A 20,391-nucleotide genomic window follows, 5' to 3' on the forward strand; every position below is an offset into this window, starting at 1 on the left:
GCCCAGGTATGAGTATATTTGAAGCCAGCTTCAGGATTAAACAGATGTGCCTCACAGCCTTCTTGGTCTAAATGGTATGTGTGCTTTATCTTTCTTGGGTTTAGATTCCATACCTTTTTATTTTATTGAAATTGTTGTTTTAACCTTGTGGGTTTAGAGTAAGGAAACTGAACCATGGGTTCCTGTTTTCTAGACTGTTGTTATGTAATTTATGCTGAACCTTAGTGCACTGTTTGTATTGGCTTTCAGCAACTATCACTTTTGAGAGCTGACAATATGCTTAACCAGATCAAGGGCCCTAACGAGAATATTACTCTCCTCTTTAAAGAGCTATTACTTGGAAAAAAAAACCCCACAAAATAACCAATCTAACCCTGAACAAGACTAGATCAATAAAATCCCCAAAGTAAAAAAAAAAAAAACCAACAGGAAGGGCACTTGTTGGTTGATAGCAATATAAACAACATTTTGATTACCTTCGTTTTGCCTGGGGCTGGATTAGTCAGGTTCCAGCTTCAAGAGATAAAGTCTATAGCTGAGCAATACTTGCAATAAGAAGCTTTTGTTTTCCCTGTGAACAGGCCACCAATGATCACATGACAATCCTTAAAAATCTAAATTTTCCATCTTCACAGAATCACAGAATCATACAATCAACTATTCATAGAATCATAGAATGTTTTGGGTTGGAAGGGACTGTCAAAGATAACCTAGTTCCACCCCCCTGCCATGGGCAGGACATATTTCACTAGATCAAGCTGTTCAAAGCCCCATCCAACCTGACCTTGAATGCTTCCCATGATGGGGCATCCACAACTTCTCTGGGCAACCTCTTCCAGTGTCTCATTACCCTCATCATAAAAGATTTCTTCCTTATGTCCTATCTAAACCTACCCTTTGTCACTTTAAAATCATTGCCCCTTGTTTTGTCACTATAAGCCCTGGTAAAAAATCTTTCTCCAGCTTTCTTACAAACCCCCTTTGAGTTTTAAAATGCCGCAATAAGGTCTCCCAGGAGCCTTCTCTTCTCCAGATTGAACCCAAACTCTCTCAGCCTTTCTTCATAGGAGAGGTGTTTCATCCCTCTGACTCTTTTTCTGGCTACCTCTCGATCCCCTCTAACAGGTTCATGTCTGTCTTGTACTGAGGCCCCCCAGAACTGGATGTGAGACTCCACTCCAGGTGGAGTCTCACAAGAGCAGAGAGAATCACCCCCCTTGACCTGCTGGCCCTTCTGTTTACGCAGCCCAGCATACAATTGGCTTTCTCAGAGCACACTGCTGGCTCATGTCCAATTTTTCACCCACCATTATCCCCAAGTCTTTTTCCACTAGTCTGCTCTCAATCCATACATCCCTCAGTCTGTACTGATACTGAGGATTGCCCCAACCCAGGTGCAGGACCTTGCACTTTGTATTGTTGAACTCATTCACACGGGCCCACTGCTCAAGGCTGTCATGGTTCCTTCAGCTTGATGTTATCTGTAAACTGCACCACTCAGCTTGGTGACACCTGCAAACTTGCTGAGGGTGCACTTAATCACGCTATGTCAATGATGAAGATATTAAATAGTATTGGTCCCAGTACTGACCCTTGAGGGACATCACTCATTAGAGGTGGACATTGAGACATTGACTGTAACTCTTTGGACGCAGACATCCAGCCAGTTCCTTATCCATCTAACAGTCCATCCATTAAATCCACATCTCTCCAATTTAGCAGACAATATGTTGGGGGGGACCATATCTTTGCCCAAACCTTCAAAATTTCCACTGGAAAGATTTGGATTAGGCTAACTCAGTATCCTGGAAACAGAGATAAAAAAGAGCAAAACTTTAAAAGGGATGTCAACAAAGGTCTACTTCCTCCTTCCCTTCCCTGTCACACCTTGTTATCATGCCACTGTTTGAAGAGAACCAGAACAATTACTCCTCAACTAGGGATGGGAAGGTGGTAAAGGATATGGGCAGAACAGTGGTGTGCTTTGGAAAATTCAGTAAAACTGCTTCTCTTACCCATGCCAGATAAAGGTGTGCCTCTGAAGAAACATGCCAATCCGATGCCATGTCTGTTTCAATATAGAATTGGCATGGCTGGGCTGGCTGCCTGTAAACAGGTAAAACCACAGCATCCCAGGACAAAGGCTCATAGTTGAGATAAGTAGGATACACTGCAGTTCTGTGTTTATGCTCACTGGGGCTGGTCGTGGTCCTTGGTGTGCAGGGGCGTAAACCAAATGAGGAGAAAACCTGCTTGCCCTTTTCTTTCCAACATAGATGATGAGGAACTCGTGTGCAGGCATTTTTAGATAACCGCTAGAGAGATGATATGGAGAAGGTGTCAGGGAGTGGAGGCAAGGCTGTGGAAGAATACCAATGGGATCATTGCCCTGGAATAGTTGGAGAGTTGGGCAGAGGGGAACCTCATAAAATTTAACAAGACAAGTGTAGAGTTCTGCACCTGGGGAGGAACAACCCCATGCACCAGCACAGGTTAGGGCTTCACCTGCTGGGAAGCAGCTCCATGGAGAAGGACCCCAAGGTCCTGCTAGACAATAAGTTATCCATGGGACAGCAATTGTGCCATGGTGGCCAAGAGGGCCAATGGTATCCTGGGGTGCATTAAGAAGAGTGTGACCAGCAGGTCGAGAGAGGTTATCCTCCCTCTCTATTCTGCGCTGGTGAGGCCTCGTCTGGAGTATTGTGTCCAGTTCTGGGCTCCACAGTTCAAGACAGACAGGGAATTTTTGGAGAGAGTCCAATGGAGGGCCATGAAGATGATTAAGGGACTGGAACATCTCTCTTATGAGGAAAGGCTGAGAGACCTGGGGCTGTTTAGTCTGGAGAAGAGAAGGCTGAGAGGGGACCTTATCAATGTCTATAAACATCTGAAGAGTGGCTGTCAGGAGGATGGAGCCAGTCTCTTTTCAGTAGTGCCCAGAACAGGACGAGGGGCAATGGGCATAAACTGCAGCATAGGAAGTTCCACCTCAACATGAGGAAAAACTTCTTTACTGTGAGGGTGAGAGAGCACTGGAAGAGGCTGCCCAGAGAGGCTGTGCAGTCTCCTTCTCTAGAGACCTTCAAAATCCAACTGGATGCGTTCTTGTGCAACCTGCCCTGGGTGGTCCTGCCTTGACAGGGGGGTTGGACCAGATGATCTTCTGAGGTCACATCCAATCATCCAATCCCTACCATTCTGTGATTCTGTGAATAGCTGAGGACAGCTTTAGAGGAGAGGTAATTGGTATTGGTAATTGGTATTGGCTCATGATGCCTTCCAACAGGGTCCAGTGGAATCCACTGATAACCCCATGGCATGCTTCAGCATAGCCCAAGAGAAATGAGTTCCCTCCTATCCCTCACACTGGATACTGTTTTGCAGAGTAACTCTCTGCAATGAGGGCCAGTGCCAGAGAAGCCCTGGCCTAGGTGTTTACACTGATCAGTTCAGGTATGGACTTTCCTCATTTCTTCTGCTCTCTCAAGCATTCTCCAAAATGCCAAACAGCATCAGCAGGGACGAGTATGTGAAGCCAAGACTGCTGAAGATGCACAAGCTATGGGTCATACTGCTGGCTGTAGCTGCAGTCTTACTTGTCTCCATGTGCTTTCTGGTGTGGAATGACAGGTGGGTGAGGGACAGAGTGGAGGAACTGTGCCTCTTCAATCCTGGAAAGGAAATGGGAACATGGAGGGCCACTCCAAGAGACCTCCAAGGGAGGAATTAATAGAGTAGGAGTGAAAATGGTGTAGGGAATGGACGCAATGATGCTAGTTTCAGGTGGATATCTCAAGGTGGGTGTGGTTGCAGGTAGGGCCATGAGATGGCCAAGGGGAGACACTGGGTGTATGGGATTGCTGGGGTGGTGTGACAGAGGAAAGTTGTGTGAGGACATGGTATTCTGGCTCAGTTTAACCCTTTGTTTATTTCACAGACCTGACATCAAAGATCCAGAACCAGAAGCATGTCAAGGAGTGTTGAGCAACATAACACAACCTCAGAAGTGAGAGTCATGGCCACAAGTGTGCTGGGCAGCTGCAGACAGGCATCTGGCTAAACTGGGTCACCTGGTGGCCTCAATGAAGGTCCAGGGGGTAGGAAGGGATACAACAGTCATTTGTTTGCAGTAAGTCTTTGTGAGAGCGTTCAAGTGGTTTACAAGCTCTTTCGTCTCTAGGGTGAATGAGCTCTGGAGCCTGAGACAAGTGAAGTTAATGCAGACCTGCCGCTGGAAGCTCAACACTACTGCCTTGGCCCAGTACAGGTGATGTCCACCGATCACAGGGGAAAACTACTCAGTTCACCTACTTCCAACAAAATTGCAACCAAAGCAGTTTATTAATTTATCGATGACGCATGCTTTACCCACAATGGGTGAGCTAGACATTTAGGATCAAATACCAATAACAAAGCAGATAGATAAACCAAAATGTTAGACACTTACAAAATGTCAATATACAACTACAAATTTCTAAACACCCTTCTACAAATAAGCCCAAGAAGTTCTAATCACACACATCCACACACATTGACACAGTTACATGCACACGCTCCCCCGCACAGGATGTGCATGTACTCTATATTTGTGGGAACGCCTTTTGCTCTCTATGACTTGCTGATGCACAAGCCTGTGAAGAATACACATATACACATGACCCATGCTGTGGATCCCTGCTTGTTGCAGCCAGTACTGACAGCCCACTGGCTGGATGTGCAGACTCTGCACAGTGTCTGACAGGGCAGCTGCTCTGCTTGGCCTTGGCAGAGTTTGTGATGCTGGTGGGGAAACTTCTGGCAGCATCAGATCAGGTTTTGACTGATGCTCTTCCTACTCCATATTGCCCCTCATGAAAAATGTTCACGTTCCTTTCATACTTTGTTTCAGGTGACTCCTTCTTTATTCCATGAGTCTCTTGGTCATCTTCCCCATGATGAGTTTTGGTGAATGCCTACCTGGGTTTCTTTATTGGATTGATCCTCACACACACTGTCTACACTCACAGTCATATCTAAGGGGATGTTGTCCTCCAGGTCATACTGTAAGACTGGGACATGCAGGCACCCCCACACCCACCATCCTTACATAACACCTGTTCGCATGGCCCGCCTATACCATCCCGTATGCTGGCCTTTGATCTTGCACATTGGTGAGCTTATGAGGAGAGGGGTGAAGGCATGTATGGGTTGGGGGTGAAACTGAGGCTGAAGCAAGCAGGAGGGGCTTTGGACTAGTGCCTAGGCTAAAGAGTGGAGAACAGATAGAAAATGTCTAGAAATGTGTGTGAATGAGGAAGAAGAAAATGAAGGTTGTGTAGCGATGGATAAACAGAAAGTGCATGAAGAAGGTTGCTCTAACATGACACAATGCTTTGTGTTCCCTGTGCTTTCCCATGCTCGCTTTCCCTTTACACTCTGATACTTGCTCACCTAATCCTTTACTTCTGCTGCTACTGTAGCACCTTACCTACCCCTCTCTTCTCATTCTCACCCCTCTCTCCTTTGTTATTCTGCTGCAGTCCTCCTTCATCCCATTCCCACATCTCTGCTCACTGTTCCCTCTCTCCCCCTTACAGGGCAGAGCTAGGGCACTGTTGCAATGCTTCAGACTGGCTGGTTGTGACACAAGAAAACACACCATTGGGGTCCGAGATTGTCTATGATGGACATCGTTCAAAGAGCTTGAAAGTCAGCAGTGGCTTGCTGGAGATCCTGCCAGAGGTAGGAGTGTTCTTTGATGAGGAATACAACTCACTGTCTGCATGCTTTTCTCTCGTACACCCTGGAATGTGTCCAGTTGGAGGATCTGTGGTAGATCTTTACTGTAATTATCTAAGGGTGAGTGAATTTCTACATGTTGTTCTTTCTAGAAATCGCCCGTTCGGGGCCCTCTCTACAAAACCTGTGCTGTGGTGGGAAATGGAGGGATCCTCAGGAACAGTAGCTGTGGCTCTAAAATTGATGGACACCAGTTTGTAATCAGGTAATTGCTGCCAGCCTGCCCAAGAGAGATGTAGGAGGCCAGCATTCATGGGCTTTCATGGCAATAAGGTGATGGTAGACAAAATGGAGACAGATGAAATGTTCTGAGCAGGGTTGAAGGCGAGGAACTGGAGAAATGGTGGGGTGTACCTGATCTGGGTGGTGTCACAGAGGGATGGGTAAGCTCTCAGGATATCATGGAGCATTATTTCTCATAGACTTCCTTTGCTTATACCACAATCAGGTTTAACCTGCCTTCTATGGACTTCCTTGAGGATGTCGGCAGAAAGTCAAGCGTTGTCACTGTGAATCCTAGTATCCTTCATAAAAAGTAATGTGTGGTAATGAAAATGGAAGAAAGGGCTCCTAACTTTCTTCTCCCGTGTATACTGTGTTCTTGCAGAGGCAATCTCTTTTGCTTCTGCTCTGGGTCCCAGAAAACAGACAGGCCTATGCAAGGCCCATACAGAAAAACCTATTGACATCTACTGCCATGAGATGCTCCTCTCTATGTAGAGGTATACAGGGGAACACTGCAAGTCTTGGAGTTGTTTCGGGCAGAGTTTGTCCCAGACTTGTTTGCTGTTGATTGTTCTAGCTTACTACTAGAGATGAATAGCATTTCCAGTCTTTGCAGTGAGCTGATCCTCTCAAGGGTGATACCGAGACAGGCAGAGAGGCTCAGCTGTATTCTGTACTGCTGCTGTCAGGAGGAGCTCTGATAGGAACTATTTAATCTCATTCTGATCCTAGCTGCATAAATGCTCTTTATGTTCAGTGGAGAAAATAGGTTCTCCTTGTCCTACAGCTGACATCTAAAATAAGACAGATCAGTTGTGATCAGCTGTGCTCGTTTCTCTCCACTGACTACAAAAGAGACCTAAGAATTAGCTCAGATGTGGATCTCAGAGGGCTCCCACAGGCCTCTGCTCCACCACTATGGGACATCATTCTCCATGAACTGTGAGCTGCGGGGCCACTAAAGTTTTAAATTTGAAGATGTTTTCCCAGCCTTTTAACCAATTAATCACTAGCAAACATCCTGGGTACTTCCAAGCAGCTCCTCTGGTCTGTGTTAGCTGCACATGAGAATCTTGAACTCAGATCACCCATAAGGTGCAGAGAAGGGGAAAATGGAGGGGAAGACTAAGACTGGTATTTTACTGCTCCAGGGAAAAGTGACATGGGAAGGGCAGGAGGGAAAAAGAACGGGGTTTGTAGGGGGTGATGGTCTCACATCTCTTGCCTTACAGGTTTCGTGGTCTGAATGGTCGGCGCTTGCCATTTGTGAAGGCAGCAGGTTCCTATGGAAAGACTTGGTTCCTCATCCCATCTTTCTCCTACCCTGGCAATAGTGAGGTTTCTTACCGAGCACTCTATGCATTAGAGGATTCTGCCTCCCAGTCACATGTCTTCTTCTTCCACCCACGGTACCTGAGTGCCCTAACCAAGTACTGGCATGATCGTGGTTTTCATACCCATCGCCTCTCCTCAGGTTTCATGCTAGTGAATGCTGCTCTGGAGTTGTGCCAACACATCACACTCTACGGCTTCTGGCCCTTCTCTCTGCATCCTGATGGCCATTCCCTGCCCCATCATTACTATGACAACGTGCCTCCCAAACCAGGTGTGCACACCATGCCTGAAGAGTTTACTTACTATGTGGATATGCACTTCCTCAGCGTGCTGCAGGTGCATCTGGGGCAGTGCTAAGGGGTCAAGTAAAACAAAATGGGGTCTAAAGAACATGGTTTCTGCTGTTGTTATTATCCATTCTGGGATCTTCTGATGGGAACACACAGACATAGATGCAAACCTAGAGACTCAGAGGATGAAAAATATGCCTCCTTCTCTTTTCCACACTGTTCCAGTAGAGTGTCACCATTCAGTAAGTAGCACTAGCATCAGATAATTTTTGTGTTAATTAATTGGGAGTCACTAATAGTCATCTTTTAGTGCTTAATGCATAATTATATTGCTAGTAAACAACCTTTCTCGCCAGCAGTGTGAATTTATTAACTGCATTTCAAAATCTGAGTATCCCACCTCAAGAATTTTTATTTCTTGTCATGGTTTAACCCCAGACAGCAACTAAGCACCGTGCAGCCACTCGCTCACTCCCTCCACAGCAGGATGGGGGAAGAGAATCAGAAAAGTGAGAAAACTCATGGTCTGAGGTAAAAACAGTTTAATAGGGAAAACAAAAGCTGTGCAAAACAAGGAATTAATTCACTACTACCCATCAGCAGGCAGGTGTTCAGCCATCTCCAGGGAAGCAGGGCTCCATCACACGTAATGGTGACTTGGGAAGATAGATGCCATAACTCCGAACGCCCCCACTTCCTTCTTCTTCCCTCAGTTTTATATGTTGAGTATGATGTCATAGGGTATGGAATATCCATTTGATCAGTTGGGGTCAGCTGTCCCAGCTGTGTCCCCTCCCAACTTCTTGTGCACCCCTAGCCTCTCCCTGCTGGTGGGGTGGTGTGAGAAACTGAAAAGGCCTTGACTCTGTGCAAGCACTGCTCAGCAGTAACGAAAACATCCCTGTATTATCAACACCGTTTTCGGCACAAATCGAAAACATAGCCCCATAATAGCCGCTATGTAGAAAATTAACTCTATTCAAGCCAAAACCAGCACATTGCTCTAATACCACTTGTCAATAAACTATTAAGAGCTTGCCACATTTTGCTTACTCTTTGCTATTCTCTGCTTGCTTTAATTAGACTAATTTCACTGATTCTTTTATTTAGTTATCTTATTAGCATTAGGCATAAAGCATTACATTCTGCATATTTGTCAGACCTATGCAGATAATTGTTCATTCATGCCTTTGAAGATCACAGTTAATCAGACAGTCCTCACCATCTGCTGGATTGCCAGCTGGACCAGTGACTCGGGGTGGATTACAGGCTGGATGCACCAGTTGCGTGCATCAGTGCCCATGTGACATGGCGCAGTGTCTTTTTCCCCAGGGCATGAACACCAAATCCTTCCTGCGCTGTGGGTGGCTGCCAGCTGATTTAGGCGCTTGTTATATATTAGCATATATATATGCTCCTCTATATTTAGGGAGTAGCCAGTATGGATTTACAGAGGGGGAAATCATGCCTCATGCAGCTGATTGATAGCCTTTGCAAGGAGGTGACTTCCTTGGTGGATGAGGGTAATGAAGTGGATATTGTTTATCATGCCTTTAGGAAGGGTTTCAGCATTGTTTCCCATAACATCTTCTCTGATGAATTGATAAAGTACACACAAGACCAGCAGACACTGAGGTGGAGTGTGACTGGCTGAATGGCCACACTTACATATTGTGATCAGTGGCATGAAGCCCAGCTGCAGGCCAGTCACCAGTCAGCAGTGGTGTACCTGATACTGAGGCCAGCACTATTAAACATCTTCATGAACAGGCGGCATGTTCAGATAGGGTGTAGCCACAGCAAGCTTGCAGGTGATACACATCTGGGAGGATTGGCTGATACACTGGCGGTGTTTTGCTCCTGTTCACACGGACATCAACAGGCTGGAGAAATGGGCTGAGAGGAACGCCATGAAATTCAACCACAGGAAATGCAAAGTTTTGTACCTGATTGTCATGGTTTAGCCCCAGCTGGCAACTAAGCCCCATGCAGCCGCTCACTCACTCCCCCACGGTGGGACGGGGGAGAGAATCGGAAGAGTAAAAGTGAGGAAACTCATGGTTTGAGATAAAGACAGTTTAATAAGTAAAGCAAAAGCTGCGCACGCAAGCAAACCAAGACAAAGAATTCATTCACTACTCCCCATGGGCAGGCAGGTGTTCAGCCATCTCCAGGGAAGCAGGGCTCCGTCACGCGTAATGGTTTCTTGGGAAGACAGACGCCATAACTCCGAACGTCCCTCCACTCCTTCCTTCTTCTTCGTCCCAGCTTTATATACCGAGCATGACGTTATATGGTAGGGAATCTCTCTTTGGCCAGCGTGGGTCAGCTGTCCCAGCTGTGTCCCTTCCCACCTTCCCGTGCACCCCCAGCCTGCTCACTGGCAGGCCAGCACGAGAAGCTGGACTGTCCTTGACTACTTAGGAACAACTCAAAACATCAGCACCTTATCAACATTTTCTCATCCCAAATCCAAAACACAGCCTCACACTAGCTTCTATGAAGAAAATTAACTCTACCCTGGCTGAAACCAGGACACTGATTAAGTAAGTTTTTTGAAATGGTGACAATTAATAGCTCAAGGATGCCAGAGAAAACCCACTGGCTTGAAGAGGTACAGAATATTAAGAGAAAAGGGTGAAGAAAACAGAAATCTTTCTCTCCATGAGAGCTGGAGGACGACTTTTCTCTGTTTGACTGAGAAAGACTGGTTGTTTTACTAAGGCAGTGAGCATATCAATGCTTAGCCTCATTACTTTTTGCTATCCAGTGAATGCAATAGCCAAGAAATAATTTCTATGTACACATCAGTTGTCAGCATCCTGCCTGCAGCATCTCTTGGTGCACAGTAAAAGTCAACCAAAAAAATGGCCTTGAGGGAAATGGCCATAATGGAGGAAACCCAAAGCAGCTGTAATTGTGTCCTGATTCTTATGCCTGTGAGAGGGACAGAGGGAACGAGCTGTTGGAAATGTTTTATAGAAACACAGAATCCCATCAGTGGGAAGGGACCTCTGCAAGTCTCTGGTGCAAACCCTTGCTTGAAGCAAGGAAGAGGATTATTGCTAAGTTTTGGACCCTCATGGGATTCTCTAAAGAACTGATAACATACATTTTCAATGTACATTATTCTATTTATACATATTGCATATATGCATAGTGAACACTTGTATATGTTATCTTATGATACCATTTCTGTATCTTACAGCGTGCTGAAAAGGCCTCTCAACAGTTACTGAGAAAAGAGACAGAGCAGCAGCGGGGTCCTGAATCATTCCACTTACACCAGACATCTTTCAAACTCACAGCTCGCTCTGGTTCCAGGCTTCCAGTGTCACCATTTTATACAGCAGTTTCCAATCCGCAACAGTAATTTTACTACAATAATTTGAGAGAGCTTTACTTAGTGGCACAAGGTCTCCCTCAGCAGCTCTCCCTGTTGGGCTGCATGGACTCCCTTTGCCATCTGCTCAGCTTTTGTTTCCGAGTTGCCCTCCTGAGATTGGGGCAACCCAGCTTGCTCGAATGCAGAAAACGCCTGGCTTTTTGTGAGCAGGTCCCAGGGACAGTGGCTGCAAGGCTGGTGATGCTGCCGGCAGCTAGCATGTGGGCTTTTCTGGAGCGGGCCCTTTTGGCTCAGGAAGTGACCAGTGAAGATGGAGAGCAGCACATTTGTGGCGCCTGTGGCTTGCTGAAGCAGAAGGCAGGCACTGGGCTGGTGGGGAATGGCGAGAAGGAACAAAAGAGGCTGCATGGTGATTTGGGAGCAACTGTAGGTATTCCTCCTGCAAACCCCTACGTGAGAGTCTCCACAGGCTGGTCAAGGGACTAGGACATGGTGCAGGAGGTGAGCTGAACCCTTGCCTTCTTATGCCCCCGTGCTACCACTGAAATGGGAGTGGGACCAGCACTGCTGTCATCCAGGGGTTTATTTCAAGGTGGAAGGATGCAGAATACATATAATAAGAGGGCATTTGCTCTTGAGTTCTTACAGTGCATTTGCTAACTGTTCTGTGTTTGATACCCCAAAGCATGCTGGAATAAGACCAGATTGTCCAATCTCTTTGGCTTGTATCTCATTACCTTGGTTATCAGAACATGTAGTTAAGGAGGAGCAGAACAAGGAACCCTGGACATGTCAATGCATACATTGCCATCAGCTGTCTGGGCAGGAACAGAATTTATTATTTCATCTCCCTGCATTTTCCTTGAGATTTTTACACTGCCCAGCTCAGACATGGGCATCTCCTTCCCTGAGCCAAGCCCCTGAGCAGGACCACTCTGTCCTGCCAGGAGCAGCTCTGGGTCAAGCCACAGATGCCACTATGCCCCATGCCTCCCTCGGCCTCCTGGTTCCACATCCTTCAGGAGTGAAAGCTGCTTTTCCTCCTTTTCAGACACCTTTCCTTGCAACAAACCCAGAAACCCCATAAACTTTGAAGAGAGTAAGGACCTAGATTATTTAACTTACTGGCCTGGAAGAGAAATGGGGAAAGTGAGTGTTCATCCATCTTCTCCAGCCAGGACTGTTCTGTAAAACTGCAGGTGGCAGGAGAGCTGGGAAACAAAGGTGCCATGTCTGCCAGGAAGACAACTCTTACCATGTCTGGCTCAAGCTCATCTGTCAGCCTGGCTGTGCTGGACAAACAGGGTACCCCTCTGCATCTTCCATCTGTGGTTCCTTCCTGTGGGGGTTTGTCCCTGGGCACGACTTCAAGTACAGATTTTTAAGGTTTCAGCCCTGTTTTCCAGAAGACCCTGCTGCCCCAGTGGCACCTCAGTGGAAAAGTGTACCAGGAGTTGGATAAGGGCAATGGAAGGCTCTTTTTGGGGTCAAGGACAAAAAGTTTCTAAACCCTTTGGTCCCTCTCAGGGTTGTCATGTTCCCACTGCCTCTAACACAACAGTTCCCAGGCATGACAAAACAGGAACTCCAGTCCTCTGCAGAAATCAGTGGGAAAGGACCCGTTTCCAGAAACAGGACTGCTGGGGAAAGGTCCTGCTATGAAGTGTCGTGATATCAAGAGCAGTTGTGGTCTGAATGCTCAGTCTGTGTGTAACATGGTGGTGTGGGCAAGGCATGTACTGCTTCTGTGTGGTGGTTGCTCATTGCACGTGGATTTGCATCCCACCCTCACTGGTGGCTGATGGGTTTGCTTTGCAGAACCAAAGGAGAAGCTGTGATTTGGAGGAGATGACGTCTTGGTCCTTTCTTGGAGTTCCACAAAGTGTGTTTCAAGCCGACCAGCAAACTGTGCCCAGCTGGACAGATGTGGTGCATATCCCATGCCAAGCCCAGCTTCACAATGACTCCCAGGGAGGCACCTCCCTGGGCAGGGGGTGGCGACATGCCAGTGACTGAGACATCCCCCTTGCCATAGGATGTGCCCTCTGGTGTTTTGGGAGGAAAGATCTTGCTGCCAACATGAGGGGCACTGGGTGCAAACAAACTCCTCACTCAGGCAATGGTGGGGGGATTATGGAGATATTTAAACCTGCTGTTAGACAGACCCTGCCAGAAATCAGTGCAGGTGTGGGTAGCCCTTTGCCCAGCCCTGGGTGGTGACTCCCAGTGGGACAGCGGGTCTTTTTCTTCCTGAGTCAGTCCCACTGTGTGGTCTTTCCTGGCAACCAATTTGCTGGTTGGAGTGGTGCTGAGGTTGATGATTGAGAGGCATGCCCGAGTGAGTCCCCCAGGCTGAGCCCCTGGCCTTGAAAAAGGCAGACCCAAGAAAGGGATGATGCGCTGGCCATAGAAGGAGCCGGGAAGAGGCCCGACAGCACTTGCTGACGGCTTGTTTGAGATGGCCTTCTCCTGTGGGAAGACGAAGCATTGCAGTGGTTGGAAGGAGCTACAGAGGCAGTGGCACAGAGCTTTGTGATGGGTGAGAAGGTGATCATTTGGGGATAGGGACTTGGGGAAGGGTGTGGAGAATGCTAGAAGGCAGTTTCTTGAGGAGCTCAACTTTCATATGGGACAGCCAAGCTGTGCCCCCTTTGATTTGCTGCAGGTTAAGATAGAGGAGACAGAATAAAAGGTCAGATAAGTCGCACAAGCCACAAAAACTCATCTGGCAACAGCAACACCAGTGAAGGCTTCCCACACCAGGAGTGGGACCTGGGTTGCCTGGGTGAGCAACAGGAATCCTCACTGCTGGACCCCATAGGAAAGGATAAGGCATGCCAGGAGGGATGTAGGAAGCTCCCCTTCTAGGGGTGCCCCACCTGCCTCTTACCTACCTTGAAATTCTCCTGAGCCACCCAGTGGTCATGGGACCCTGGGTGTGAGGCAGGACTTAGAGCTGCGGTAAGGTTTTACGTAGCCTTGGCCAATCTTGAGGTCAGATTGCACTGCTTTTAGTTTTCAGAGCTCGGTGTGGTCAGAGCATGGGCATGGGAGGCTGAACCCGGGCCCTGCAGTGCAGATACTCCAGCTTTGAGGTACCTGCCCAAAAGCTAGCAGTCTTTTTCACCCAGGGCCCCATGCACACAACAGCCTTGCTGAGCTCTGCTGAGCCCTAGGGCTGGGGAGGAGATGAGCCTGAGCCCTCCAGGCTGAACAACATCCATGCTTCTGCTTCATGTCTGCATCAGTCTGGAGTCCTGCTTCGTCTCCACTGTCCTTCCCAGCTCTAAACTCCCTGCACAGTCCTTCACCAGAAGGCCGCAGCACAAGACCTTTTCAGGAAGAGGAGGCAGGAAAGTTTCCAGGCACAAGGATTCCCTGTGAATGCAGGCAGTTCCCTAAAAATAGGGACGTTAAAGACGAGAAGACAGAGAAGACAAGGAAAGGCAGCTCAGTCATTTTAAGCAAACTGACCCAATGTATTAAAATGCAAGAGGGAAAAACACAAAAAGGGTGCAAACCTGTGGTCTGAGTACTGCAGGTCTAGCAGAACTGTCTAGTCTGCATTTGCTTTACTGTTTGACACCTCTCCCATTTCAGAAGAGGCACCTGAGGATCGCAGGCGTTGGCCCAGGAAGCAGCAGAGGTGGAATGTTTTTCTGGGCTCAGCCTCAAACCTGTGGGTCCCTCCATCTGTAAAAGAAGAAACTGGTCACAAACGACGCAGAGAAGTGAGAGGTGCTGCAGAAGGCAGGAAGGTAGTTTGAATGCCCCATACTGTGTGAATGTGAGACCTCACTCAGATCCCTGTGTAAGGGGTCCCGCCTCCTGTGGGAACTGTGGCTTAGACAGTCAAAGCACCTGCCAAATAAACAGGGGATCCCAAGAGCCGCACCTGCATTACGGGCACTCTTGGCAAACTGCACTTTTTGCAGTGACTGTTATCGAAGATGTACTTTTACCTTCACCTGTCCTTGAAGCAGGACTTTGTACCTGGTGATGATTGTATACCCACTGCACACCCTCTTCTTCTTGCCCCAGCTGTGCTGCTGAAGGAAACTGGCCATCTCCTGCAGCCAAGTTCCCCTTTGGAGTCTCTGGGTCCTAGAGACAGAACTTCCCTGGAGAAAAAGCTCACAATTGAACAAGAGTCCCCACTTTCACTTGCCCTTATCTTGAACATATCCAAGTATCAGTAAGAATCACAGAATCATTTAGGTTGGAAAAGACCTTTAAGACCATCAAGTCCACCACTAAACCATGTCCCTAAGTGCCACATCTACACATCTTTTAAATAACGCTGGGGATAGTGACTCAACCGCTTCCCTGGACAGCCTGTTCCAAGGCTTGATAATCCTTTCAATGAAGAAATTTTTCCTAATATCCTCTGGTGCAACTTGAGGCCATTTCCTCTTGTCCCATCGCTTGTTACTTGGGAGAAGAGACCAACAACCACCTTGCCACAAGCCCCTTTCAGGTAGTTGTACAGAGCGATGAGGTCTCCCCTCAGCCTTCTTTTCTCCAGGCTAAACAACCCCAGTTCCCTCAGATGCTCCTCATAAGACTTGTGCTCTAGACCCTTCACCAGCTTTGTTACTGTTCTTTGGACAGACTCCAGCACCTCAATTATTATTAACAAGAAGTTAATAGCACTGAAATCCCCACTAGGAATTTAGAATTAATGCCACCAGACCATGTTCAAGGTCCTGCTGTATGGTGACTGCTATAGCCCTGGGGGCTCTGCCTAGGAGGATCAAACCCTGAAACCTTGGTGGTTTGGAAAGCTAACATTGCCCTCCTGATGCACAGAACTGTGATTGTGGGGGACGCACCACCGCTCCCTGAAAAGTCTCCACAGCCCTGATACTTCACCCTCTCAGATCACTTTTCCTCTGCTGAGACAGTGCCAGGCTCAGAAGAGCAGATATACCATCCCCAAGCAGCTCTTCTCTAGGATATGCTCCTGGTCTCTCCCTGCTGATAGCCCCTCTCCACTTGCTAGCACTGACTCCAGAGCAAGATCCACAGCTCAAGGCCCTGCAAACACATTCCTGGAAGGAAACATTCCTAGGGTCTTTGCAGTGCCTTAGCAAGACACAGCAAACTGGGTCATGGCTCAGCTCTCCAGGGGTTTGGAAGACCTGCTGTGCAAAGTAGCCCCAGCATCAGCTCTAAGTAGGGTTAACTGCTCACTTTTGCCATAGTCTGGCAAAGATGAGATAAAAAGGAAGCCAAAAAGGTGTTGCTTTTGGCCACAGTACCTCATGGGCTTTCTTAATCCAGTAAGAAACTTTCTTACTTTGGGCAAGAAAAGCTTTTGGAGTGAATTCTTGCTCTGTTTCCTTTGACTCTCACAGCCCCAGATGCTCAGGTGCTGGGATGGAGTTGAGATGCTGGCATCATTTTTAAGTAGTTTATAAAGAGGATCTGAGATCTGTGAGTGAGGAGACTGGGGAGATAAATCATAGTACAACCACGTCTTTGTAAAGGAAGCGTGGAGATAATCTGCCTTCTGTCCTCATATTCACCTCCTGCAACCCCTGCGGTCTGCCATTCCTCAGCCATCAACTGAGGCACAAGGAACTGCTTTTTTTTTAAATGTAAGATTATGGGTGTGGCTCACATCCTGGGTGATGCCCTTGTTTTTTGAGGTATCCAGAAATACAGGTTTACCTGCAGAACTGTTCATTCCCAAGTAACATTTATGGATTGTTATTAACTGGCAAAGAATGAGATTACAGAAATTACTATTATTTTATGGTTCCATTGTCTTTTACAGTAAAATCCTGTGCCACATTCATAGCTCTGGTAGCCTCTTTATCTGTGTGCCACATTCATAGCTCTGGTAGCCTCTTTATCTGTGTGCCACTTCACGGGTTTCTGTAAAAAGCAGCCATTTACCCAGCCTGCTTTGTTGTTGCTACTAAGCTGTGTTGTGATTCCAACCACATGCAGTGCCCCAGCATGGTGGTGCATTTCTTCCCCCTCCTTGCACCTGGAGCTCTCGATAAGCCTTGGCCTTGAAGCGGAGAGTTTGGCAGTTGAGAGCCTGTTGGCCGTGCCAAGCACTCTTGTGTAGCTAAGGTAGAGAACAGTACTGACCGTCTCAGGACTATTAGTTGTATGAGTAATCCTCCTCTGATAGCCCTTGAACATATTTTTGTCCAATTATGACTTGACAAGAATTCTAGCAATTACTGGCAAATGATTTGTGGCAAGGATGGAAATTTACTGATGCCTAAAGTCAATCATCTCCCAGTCCTATGAAGAGTGGTCCCAAGTGAGACCCTCTGAGCTCTCCTGGACCGCAGCGGGCCGCGACCAGCACCTCCCTCTGAGCGGGACACCTCTCAGAGTCCATGAACCCTCAAGTTTGTGATAACTCAGAGGCTCGGCTGTGCAACCGTTGAGCGATGCAATCCATCGATGTGAGTATTTGAATTTGAGGGGTATATTTAAAAGGTACCTTTGTACCTATCTATCTCTTTTACCTTTATACATACCTATCTCTTTTCTCTACATCTGTTTATGTGACTAATCATAGTAAGTTTTAGGTCGATTATGCTGCTAGGTTTTACATGCTTTGATACTGTGATTTATCTCAATATCATTAGTGAATTTAATTGCTGTTATTTTGTATTAATTGTTGCCATCCTAAAGTTACATCAAACACAAAATATATCACCACACCAGAATCCCTGATACCCTATCCCTTTAGTCATAAACCACTGACCACGTCTGGGACTAGGAGTGGATTCAGCCACACCTAGACTCCTCTTTGAGAAGGAGTTTAGAAATCAAAGGGGTCCACTCTGAACCTCAGGACCTCATGACCCTAGGGAGGCTCTCCCCTACTTTCTCTCCTCAACATACACACATACTTTAACATAAACCACATACATTAAATCGATTCGATCCATGAGCAAATAATTCCAATCTAGTTGTAACTTGGTTTCACTTTGTATACCTTTTCATGTTAAATAAGTAATAGAGTGAACCTTGCCATCGAATTCTGTTAAGTTGCACTTTTACAAATTTATATTAAAATCATTCATTTTCTGGTATCTTTGGTGGTGATCTTTTAAGCAGACCAACCACTCATTTGTGACACCCAGGTATGCTAGAAATGTACTGTTTCATGTACTGTTGGTTCAAGAGGAAATCTCCAGGTGTTACTTCCCCAGCTGCTCCTGCTCAGAGGTCTTCTGGTGGACTTTCAGGACTGGAGACAGGGTGCCACTTACTTTTCCAAAATATTTTTCCAGGAAAAAGAAAGAGTTGGTCTTGCCTGGCTGCTGTCAGAATAACAGTAAACGGAATGAAACACACAGTTTTGCTTCCTTCCCAGTAGTCCATTTTGCAGTGGTTGCTGTCCCTTTGCAGGAGGGATGTGGCAGAGCAGATGAGAGAGTGCAGTGGGCTGACAGAGATGCACGGACTTTCAGGGATCTGTTTGCGCTGAAATTAGAGCAGTGTTTGATAGGTGCATGTGTGTAGTGTTGAAATGAGGGTAATATCTTTTTGCCTTTTCCATCTCCATGGGCTGAGGAAATGAAGAGATCTGTGGTGCGAGGCAGGATTCCGAGGCAAAGAGCTTATTTGTGACACTGAGCACCACCTTTCCTCTGTTTTGAGCAGTGCCTCCCGCTCTGAAAAGGCAAAGTGATTCAAGAAATAGGAAAGCTCTCACCTGAAGAGCTATGCAGACTCCCTGAAGGAGAACAGAGCCCAGCTCAGGACCCCAGCACTAGTTAGCAGACACTGGGCTTTCCAGCAAGATCTGCAGAGATGAAGGAAAACCTGTGCTCAGCAATTAATTAATATCTTGAAGGGACAACTGGGTTAAGATCTCCCTTTCAGATTTTTGTTCAGCAGAGCATACTCGTTGCCAGACCCAAGTCAGACCTGCAGCCCCAAGAGGTCAACTTGCAGAAGCTGTGTCACACAACTGTCTGTCCTGTTGATCAGTCCCATCCGAAGCTGAGTGCGGAAAAACAGCGGTTCTTGTAAGAAATGTTGAGGTGTCTAGGAAAATTCTTAGTCACTCATCTACCTATTTTTAATATTTATGCTTTTCATAAATTGCAGAAAACCCAAACACTTATGCGCCCAAAGCCTGTGTATGGTATTTGATGAAAGATGTCTCTTCACTGCCGGAGAGGTGTGAATGCGAGAACTAGAGGGAGGCACTGCAGGACCTTCCACAGGTTTCCACTCCTCTCCTGATTGTCTACACGCCCACAGGCTCACCGTCCCACTACACTGATTTAAGACTGCTGCCTGTAGCCCACCACGGAGAGTCAGGCCTGTCCTCCTTTCAACAAAACAGAGAGAAAGAAAAGAACAAGTTTCTCTTTCAGTCTGCCTCTACTTAGAGAACCGCAGTAAATATGGTGCAGGTAACAAGCCAAATGGCAACACTTCACTCGTACTTCACTATCTTGTCATTCCTTCAATGCAGATACTGATTTCCAGGTATTTCCTCTGTGGGCTGCAAGAAAAGCAGCACAGATAGGAGAAATAAATGCTAGGCGAAACAAACCATGTAAAAAATGTTATTGACAAAAAACAAAGCCAAGAGGACAGGCAACAAAAGGAGAGACTGCTCATGAATAAAATTATTTTCTTTTGAAAAAAAATGAGTGCAGGGGGAAAAAAAAGCCCTGAGGGAAGATAAATCTAGAAAAGATTGATGGGAAAATGTAACACCTTGGTTGTCCAGTCGATGCATTACCAGGGTGCCCAAGGAAACACATTTTCCTCTCACTGCCTAAAACCTGCCTCCTCTCTCCTCCGAACAGCCCACCTCCAAGATGCAGCACCGAGAGAATGAAACAATTACACCATTACATCTCTCCCAACTCCTGTCCCTAAAACTGGCTGATCATTGCTCACAGCCTGCAGCATGACTCAATTGTTCCTACTTACCACTCCAGTTGTACCCTCTACTCCGGACACCTTTTCAGCGCTTTCAGGCTTGTTTGTTTCCACCTTACTGTGTGCTTCAGCTTACCCTGGAGCTCCCTCTGCAGCATGTATGGTCCTGACTCAGCAAGGCTTGGGGAGTCCCTCTAATAAGGAGTGAGACAGAACAGTTTCAAACCACCATTTCATCCACTAGAAAATTGGAAGAAGCCCCATGTTTGCAGACCCAGGTCCTCATTGGGGACTTGAACCACCTGTTGAAAGGGCAACACAGCAGGGCGCAGGCAATCCTGGAGGTTTCTGGAGTACCCTGATGAAAACTTCCTAACACAGGTGATGGAGGATCTGATGAGGGTATGTGCTGTGGTGGACCAAATACTTACAAGCAAGGAAGGACTTACTGGGGATACAAGGCTGGGGCAGCCTTGGTTGCATGAACTGGTAGAGTTTAGGATCTGGAGTGGAAGGAACAAGGCAAAGAGCTAGACTGTG

At 47.0% G+C, this 20,391-nt stretch overlaps 1 protein-coding gene across 1 annotated transcript; it reads left to right on the top strand.

Annotated features, from left to right (window-relative positions):
* Positions 1 to 3,499: 3,499 nt before the first annotated feature.
* On the top strand, positions 3,500 to 7,695 carry LOC309409216 (alpha-2,8-sialyltransferase 8E-like; the record flags this gene model as incomplete). The annotated part of the gene is made up of 7 exons (XM_082005331.1): positions 3,500 to 3,630; positions 3,938 to 4,006; positions 4,181 to 4,267; positions 5,577 to 5,721; positions 5,871 to 5,983; positions 6,227 to 6,313; positions 7,236 to 7,695. 7 exons carry the CDS (start codon positions 3,500 to 3,502, stop codon positions 7,693 to 7,695), a joined length of 1,092 nt encoding a protein of 363 aa, XP_081861457.1.
* Positions 7,696 to 20,391: the final 12,696 nt, after the last annotated feature.

This window comes from Phaethon aethereus (genome assembly GCF_964289735.1).
Source record: "Phaethon aethereus genome assembly, chromosome: 12".
Classification (NCBI taxonomy): Eukaryota; Metazoa; Chordata; class Aves; order Phaethontiformes; family Phaethontidae; genus Phaethon; species Phaethon aethereus.